Genomic DNA, 8,979 nt, shown 5'->3' on the forward strand with positions numbered 1-8,979 from the left:
ACTCCTACGAACAAATAGGAAAGGATTAAAACTAGAAATATTTAAATAACAATGTCCCATTTTGCTAGCTACATTAACAAGAAAAAGGTTATAAATCTTTTATATGAAAGAATTACAGTGTTCTGTAGTATTGGTTACTGTTTGTTTTTCTGGGCGGTCCTTCTAACAGCCTTAACAATCTTTTTAAAATATAGTAATCAGATCTTGGAAAGAAAATATATGTGTGGGTGAACCACACTAACATACTCAGTGATAGAAAAATACTGCAAAATATAAGGCTACTGGCAATTTGAATAATAACTCAATAAACAACAGTTAATTTTCCCAGTGTTTTAAATATTGCTTTGAATAGCGTGTTGATGGTATCTGAACAGAGTAAAATAAAATCCTTATACCAGCACAACGCTCATATCCATATTGAAAGGTTTTATTCTCTGCCTTCACTGAAGTAATTATGTGGATGAGGATGAGAGTAATGGAACAGATACTGGGCGTGAGTCTGCCTCCGAAGAGCAGGGTGAGAAATCCTCCCCATGTGGCTGCGCCTTGTTGATGCTCACTCACATGAGGAGGGAGCTTGGGTCTGGCTCGATGAAAGAGCGATCATAGCAGCTTTAGATCTCTTGGTGTTCTTCAGAGGAGACGGTCTGCATAACTGAGTTGTTTGCTCTTCCTAGGTCAGCCCCTCATCATCAGCTGAAATCCTCAGTGACAAAATCCGGTTTCCTTCTTTCTTCAGGACTATCCCCAGTGATTTTCATCAGACAAGAGCAATGGCCCACTTGATCTGTGAGTCTGGGTGGAATTGGATTGGAGTAATAGCAACTGATGATGACAATGGGCGGTTTGCTCTCGAGAGCTTTGGGGTCCAGGCCATGGCAAACAACGTTTGCATAGCTTTTAAAGAAATGCTGCCTGCCTACCTCTCTGACAACACCTTTCACACCAAAGTTGATCATGCAATTGAGAAGATTGTCAAGGAAACCAGAGTAAATGTTATTGTTGTTTTTATGAGGCAGATCCATGTGCTCAAATTATTTAAGAAGGCAATTGAGAGGAACGTAAATAAAATCTGGATTGCGAGTGATAACTGGTCAGCTGCGGTCAAAATTAGTACCATTCCCAATATCAGACAGCTGGGAACCATTGTGGGATTTGGATTTAAAAGCGGAGACATCTCCACATTCCAAGACTTTCTGAGAAACCTTCATGAAAAGCCCACTGAGAACAACAAGTTTTTACATGAGTATATTATGCTTTTGTCAGTCTGTGCACACCTGGAATACCACGATTTTCAAATGTGCATTTCAAATCAGTCCCGGGATGAGCTGTTCCAAAATGCTGAGGATAAACACCACATCTGGAGAGATGATTTTCTGAAGGCTAACATTGAACCGGGGTTTATCCATAGTACTATACTTGCAATCTATGCTATTGCTCATGCCATTAAAGGGCAATGCAAAGGCAGAAACTGCAAGGATCCCTCTGCCGTTACTCCCTGGGAGGTATGGTGTTGATTCTTTCAGCTCTCATTCTCTCTGCATAACACTGATCTCATTTTTGCTCCCACATTCCTGCATTTACTACCTTGGACTTCTTACTAAATGACTTTTTATTCCTGTTCCTGCTTTTCTTCACCAGCTGAAATCACGGACTATGTGCTAGAGCAGCGTTATCTAACTGTTGCAGTGATGAGAACTGGACTCCAGTTTTATATCCCTTTTTTTGGTCCACATAGATAGATGCAGAGGCTCCTGGTGCTGAGCCATGGCTGTGTTCTGCTGTAGACAGAGATCAATTATGGCATTTCACATAGAGATGCCTAACCGATGGTGAGTAACTGCATACCCACCATATCCTCCTTTGGGGGTACAATAGCAACAGCTGTAAATGCCTGACTCCACAGGTGCAGAAGCAACCTTTAGCTGTTTGCTTCATTAGATCCCTAACTCTTCCCCCACCACCTTCAAAGAACACGCAGAGTAGGCACCAGCCTGGATGAAGGCTCCAGTCTGTAGGCTCCTTGCTGGAACATCTTCCTAGCTACTCGTGTGGGATAGAAAAGAATGTATGAACAATCTACAGCTGAGGTCCTGTTGCTGCAAACCACTGCAGTACACAGCAGTGAGTGCTCTTGAGCAGAGGGGTTATTGCACAACAGGAGGATTCACCAAAGAGTTTCAACTTTCCTTTCTCTCTCACCATGATCTCTGTTTTGTCTGGATTCAGGTAGTTTCCACTGTAATGAATCTTTACTTGAAAGTGAAAATGCAACAGATTATTCCTCTTCTGATCTTGATTTATACTGAAGGACTGGAAGGAAAATCAGACACAGTCTTTAAAACGGGTGAGGTACTTGTTATCAAACTCAACTGGGTGGGAAAAGAAGAGGAAAAATCAGACAAGTAAACCTGACCTGACCTTTTACCCAAGAACCTGCTCGGGAATATTCACTTTTACACACTTTTACTCAGAGGATTAAACAAAAGTTCATTTAAAAGTCAAACAACCACTGAAACACTCTGACTTGCTCTGACCTCTTATCCTAGGTCAGGGCAGGTCAAACCAAGATAGGGAACTTGAAAAAAAAATATATATCCATTAACAACCAGACTCTTACATGAATTTGTAAATGCAAATGGAACAAATCCTCTACAGGGGAGGATTCATGGAGTTGCATTTACCTCACTGCTGAATTAAATCCCAAATCACACATATTAAAAATCCTGTTCAGAGGCTAAAACCTCATGAAGAAAACTGAAAGAGATAGGTATTCCCCCTGTGCAGGGCGGGGGGAATACATTTCCTCTACACTAAATTTAAACCCTCTAGAATTCTTTTTATATATATAATATATATTCACATATATGTATAAAGCTTAGGATGCAGCAAATCCACATCACACATTTCCACATCCAGAGAAACATCAATGCTAGAGGCTCTGCAAAAATAATAATCAGTTACATCAAAATGTTGCTAATTATTAGCCCCTCCGACTGCAGCTCAGGGTGTGTTCAAAAAGCTCTATCATTCCCACATTGTTAGAGAAATTGGAAAAGCAGAGAAGTGAAAGATTAAATTACCAGCCTGAGTACATACAATCCGATATGCAAAATCCAACTCAAATGCGATGTGGCTTAGAAGCACACCTTGTTTCTTCATACATTGGTAGAGATGCAACGAGAATATATGAACTCTCAAAAAAGTTACAATTTATACGTGAAAAAATGACATTCTCTATACACTAGGTGTGTTACACACATTTATTTGCAGAAGCCTACTGGTGTCATATATTGTCAGTGTGTTCATCAAATGCAACAAATACCAGAAATGGATCCAGGTAAGGGTGTGCTTTTCAAAGGGCAGTTAAATTAGCCTGTCTCCAAAACCTTGGGGTTTTTTCTTGTTAATTAGTCCCTGTTGCTAAAAATCGTTAGGTCTGCAAAAGGGATAAATCCTTAAAGATTTTTAAGAGCATTTAAGAGCACAGTAGCTAATGAAAGTTCTTCTACGGTCTCCTCATGAATTGGGAGAGGGTTACATGTGCTTTTCTAGATTCACGCAAAACTTTTTGATCCGGCTGTTTGTGATGAGCGAGGCAGAGATTTCTCTCTGTTGAACAGAATTTGTTGCAGTATGAAGCTGGACAGTTGTCATATCGGAGCATGCTGCTTCTGATATGTCCTGTGATCTATCAAATACGGCCATGATGTTTATTGCCATTGTGCCATTGGTTACTTCATCTGAGCAACATGGACCATATTGTTCATTTAACAGTTCTGAGACTCACCTTGCAATACACCACAGCAGTCAGTCACAGCTGAAAGCAATGTTAGGTATTTCCAGACGTGCTGGGGTGAGTCGCTCTGGAAGCAAACGTTGCCCTGATCAGCTTTGGTGACAGTAAAGTAACAACGGGAGCATCACTCATGGTTTTTCTTTACAAGAACAGAAAGCTGTTAGTTCTTGCAAGCAAAAATATTTTCTTCCCCACCGCTGTACCAAAATTTACAAGGTTGTAAAAAAATACTACTAACATGAGTGTCTGTACGCAGCAAGAAATTATTATTTTGTTATTAATAGATTTTTAAGGTCAACATGGTTTTCTGTAATTGTGTCAGACATCAAATTAAGCCATTATAAAGATGACTTTTATTTTTAAAATTTCTTTTACTCCTCAAAAGCAACGTTTCTTTTTAGCTGGAGGTTATCATACAGATGTTAAACTACTGAGTTTGTCACACTGACATGATACTGATGTATGTTATCATTACTTATACTTACGTTCAGCTCCTTGAAGAACTGAAGAAAGTTACAGTCAGCTATGATGACAGAGAAATCAAGTTTGACTCTAACGGAGATTTGAGCATCAGTTATGATCTACTTCTTTGGAAAGAAATTGATGGCCATATGGAAATCACCACTATGGCACAATATGACCCAGAGAAAGGTGACTTTATCTTTGAGGATGAAGAGAAAAAAAAAGAATTTCTGGATTTAAAGGTAACTTTTATAGTGTGAAATTTGTTTCATACAGTTTCTTCTCCCTCCAGTATTTGCAGCTAAAGAATGTGTCAGCTAGAAAACTCTCCTGTGGTTTCATGTTCTCTAGAGTGAAGAACCCTTTCTGGGTGCATTCACTGACTTCCATGCACCCTGAGAAACATGTTGGCCTGTAAGCAAGCTCAGTGATTTGAAATTTCGTTATTTCTCCAGAATGCTCCAAAGATTTTCCCTTAGATGAGAAGTTACGTCTGTCCTAAGGATATTACTCCAGAATCTTGAAAAGGGGGTTTAAAACTAAAAAAATCACTGTGTATAAAAGTCGCCTCTCCTATGTACCACCACCATTTATTTTGTACACAAAGACTCATATCTGTTGGCTTTACTGTTTAAAAAAGAAAAGAAAAAAGTTTTGTTGATTATTTGTTCCTGTTAGAGCTGGGGTCAGCATGACTACAGGAGTCTGAGGTAGGTGGTAACCACATGGAGCCCCAGCACTAGTGTAGACAGGACTAGTGGGTGGCCCTGACCAGTTCCAGCTGGATAATCTGTCATCTGTGAATGGGTGAAGGTCTTAGTTCATGGTACAGCTCTGTGCTGCAAAGTATTCACCACCAACGGGATGGGGAGAGGCTGCGTACGAGGTGGGTTAAATTTGAGTCAGCATGTGGACTCAGCTGATAGAAACAGCTGAGGACAGAAGAAAACTTCAAATTTGTCCCTCTTTGTGGCACTGCCCAGGATGGTAAGGAAATGTCTCCACCTCCTTGTGAGCACCATCTTGGAGGGAGAAGAAATAGCAGTGTCCCTCAGGACTGCTCCTCCATTTGACAAAAAAATTTTCTTTGGAAGGAGGACCTGAACTCAGACCTCTTGAGAAGGCTCTCATCACATACCCCAGAGTGGTGGTTCATGACTTAGGGGTGAGCTGCTGAGGGTCAGAAACGTCAGAGCTGCAGTGTAGAGCACCCGCCGAGGTGTCTCTCCCCAGCTGAGGTGTCTCCCCTGGGCTCAAAGCAGGATTTCAAGATCTCACTTGTGAAACAGTCCACTCGAACCTGCCATCATCAGATGCTTCTGGGCTTTCTTTGAAGCTGATCCTCAGCAGTCTGAATTCCAGTGTCAAAGCTGGATGAGTCACCTGGATCTGGATTGTAAAGATATAGACCATTCCACTGATAAGCATTCAGGGCCAAAAAAAAAAAAAAATCAGGTAGATAATGCCTCATCCTGTCCTTTGTTGACTATGTGGAGAAAAAACAAGAAACACAGATTCTTCAGTGCCTTTTTTCAGCGTCATGTTCAGATTCCCTTAAAATATGTTAGCTAGAGAATGCAAACTGCAGCATAGTGGAGGTTTATTCTACTGTTTCTTCTTAATTAATTGTGCCTGGTCTGATTTCTTTTTTTCGGTCTCTGCACACTGCAGAAGGTTCAGTCAACATGCTCCCAGCACTGCAGGCCAGGGCAGATGAAAAAGGTTACAGAAAGCCCACACACGTGCTGCTATGAGTGTGTTTACTGCCCAGAAAACCATTACAGCAATCGAACAGGTAAGGAATTGTGATCCAAATAAAGGTTTATTTAGACATCAATACAGTTGTTTTGTTTGGGTATAGTGTGCCTTGGCAACCTTGGGTACAACTTTGGAATGGGATTAAAGTATTTGTTTATGCTCAGTCACCCAAATACAAGTGTTTGGCCTATAAAACTTGGTTTAAATGCTTTTTAGAAGATCAAACGTTAAGCAGTTAGATTTTCCAGTTGGCTAGCGTTGTCCTAGGATAGAAAGTCCGGCTGATTTATCGGTGAGCCTCTCTTCCCTGCCTTCCCACAGTACACCCAGTCCAAAAAGGACAAAATTCTTCACTGGGAGGGTGATGCAGCACTGCAGCAGGTTGTCCAAAGAGGTTGTGGATGCCCCATCCCTGGCAGTGTTCGAGGCCAGGGTGATTGGGACTCTGAGCAACCTGCTCTAGTGGAAGGTGACCCTGCCCATAGCAGGAGGGTGGATCTAGCTGAGCCTTGAAGGTTCCTTCCAGCCCAAACCGAGTCTACGAAGTTCAAGGGTTATGCATTTTGCTTACTAGCATGTTTTTTTATCTTAACAGGGAGTACTGAGAAGTCCGACATAACTCTACAGTAATATTTTCTAGTATCAAATCTCATATGTGATTTACCACTGGTCCATTTCTAGGTTTGAGCAAAACTTTTTAAAGGGGAAAACTAAATATGGAGGAGAGAAATGGAATGAAGAAAATTGCAGAACAATGTACTTTTAATATTCTGAGAGCAGTAGGAAATGAAATTTTATCTTTTTAATTCAAATAACTGTGACATTTCTCCGTATCAGGGGATAGGTATTTTAAAGCAAAAATAGCCCCTCAAAGCATAATCTAAAGCAATGTTTGTTCCTGCTGTTGCATGTCAAAAGCTGTCTGTAAAGAGCAAGTCAGGTTTTTTTCTTGTCAAAACAGGTAAATGAAAGAAGCATAGTTCCAATTTCTGTAAGATAATTTATTTAACCTCAAGTCATTGTTCAAGTAGCAGTTAAAGTTTGCCTGTCCAGAGCTCCTTCTACCGCTGTCACTGCAGCCACCGCTGCCACCGCAGCCCTGCAGCTCCTCCGCCTGGATGGCGGCAGCAGCAGCGGGAAGAAATCAGCGCCATCTATTCCCCTCAGCATCCCTTCCCACATCGCTCTGGGATCTCACGCCTCCCGAATCCACTTGGCAGTTTCTTTACTTTGGGTTCCTGAGTTGCCTTCCTTTCTTCTGCTTGCAGACATGGATTACTGCTACCGATGTAACAACAAAACCTACTGGGCTCCCATCAACAGTACCACATGCTTCCGGAAGACAGTCCATTTCCTCGCCTGGACTGACTGGTTTGCTATTTTCCTCCTCCTCCTCTTTGCTTTTGGGCTTGTGTTAATTTTGTCAGTTAGTGTAATATTTACTAAAAACGTGAACACGCCGGTCGTAAAGGCATCTGGAGGTCTCACTGTCTGCTATATCATTCTCTTCAGCCACTTCCTGATTTTTTTAAGCACCGTCTTCTTCATAGGTGAACCCACAGAATTCAAGTGTAAAACTAGGCAAGCCCTCTTTGGCATAAGTTTTGCCCTCTGCGTTTCATGTATTTTAACAAAGTCACTAAAAATTTTACTAGCCTTCAGCTTCGATCCCAAGCTGCAGAATTTCCTGAAATGTGTGTATAAACCTATTCCCATTGTGGTCACCTGCACTGGAATTCAAGTTATTGTTTGCACCTTCTGGCTAATATTTCGGACACCTTTTGTAGAGCAAAATTTCTCAATCCCAAGAGCAATAATCCTGGAGTGCAATGAAGGCTCTGTCGTGGCTTTTTGGATGATGTTGAGCTACATTGCTGCCCTAGCCTTCGTTTGCTTCATATTTGCCTTTAAAGGTAGGAAGCTGCCAGAGAACTACAATGAAGCTAAATTCATCACCTTTGGCATGTTGATTTACTTTATAGCGTGGATTGTATTTATCCCCGTCTATGCAACTACGTTTGGCAAATACCTGCCAGCAGTGGAAATCATTGTGGTTTTAATATCCAATTATGGGATCCTCTGCTGCACTTTTCTTCCAAAGTGCTACATCATCATTTACAAGCAAGAAACAAACACAAAATCTGCCTTTCTCAGCATGGTGTACACGTATTCCACCAAGAGCGCAGGCAGCGTTGCTGTTAGTCAGATTTCTTTGGATTCAAAGTCTTCCAGCTCACGAGCTACTGTCTTGGACTCATGTAAACCCGAGAAAAACTCTGTGAATGGAAACTGCCATTTCCGAGAGCCTGGGCAGAAAGAAACGACAGGGAAAGTTCTTCCTAAAAATACCACAGGGACAATGGCCAGGAGAAGACTCTCCAGCATATGACTGGGCAGCATTAAAGTACTAGAAGATGAAAAGCCATCTCCAGGAGCCATTTCTCTTTCAGGTCTCTTTCGTTTCAGCATCCCCAAAGAGAGCAGGCTACTCAACATGACTTCTCCTGTGGTACTTAAGCTGTTATCCATGGCCAGATTTCCAAGGGCCTCCTTGCTCACGGAGTCTGGCCCCTGCTCCTGCGGGCACCGTGAGGTACAGCCCTCTTCAGCAGCTCCCTTCCTTGCCTGGCCCACTCACATAGACCCATGGGAACCTCTTCTATCATCCTGCTTCCCTAAGTGAGGCAGAAGCATCAGAAAAATATTACTTCTCATAGCGATGTAGGCAGGAACATATGCATTTACCCTACTTTTTGTACATCTTTGAGGCCCACTTGTTTAAGGAGCTCTTCTCACCTGGCTCGGTTTTACAGAGCACACAGCACCCTCTCCCAGCCTTTGTTTGCTAGGATAAACAAGCCCAGTCCTTTAGTCTCCACTTTAAAGATAAGCTTTCCGTTCTCCTGAGCATCCAAAAGCAATTCTTTTCACCTAGTATCGCTGAATCTTTTTTTTTTTTT

General features: G+C 41.8%; 1 protein-coding gene across 1 annotated transcript in view; it reads left to right on the plus strand.

Moving 5' to 3' along the window:
* GPRC6A (G protein-coupled receptor, class C, group 6, member A) overlaps positions 1–8,408 on the plus strand; it is an 11,807-nt gene extending 3,399 nt beyond the window's left edge. Inside the window, exons 3-6 of the mRNA XM_010132750.1 lie at positions 678–1,505; positions 4,291–4,503; positions 5,933–6,056; positions 7,288–8,408. Coding sequence (XP_010131052.1) covers positions 678–1,505; positions 4,291–4,503; positions 5,933–6,056; positions 7,288–8,408 — 2,286 coding nt within the window. The remainder of the gene's footprint in view (positions 1–677; positions 1,506–4,290; positions 4,504–5,932; positions 6,057–7,287) is intronic.
* Positions 8,409–8,979: the final 571 nt, after the last annotated feature.

This window comes from Buceros rhinoceros, unplaced genomic scaffold (genome assembly GCF_000710305.1).
Source record: "Buceros rhinoceros silvestris isolate BGI_N320 unplaced genomic scaffold, ASM71030v1 scaffold2343, whole genome shotgun sequence".
Classification (NCBI taxonomy): Eukaryota; Metazoa; Chordata; class Aves; order Bucerotiformes; family Bucerotidae; genus Buceros; species Buceros rhinoceros.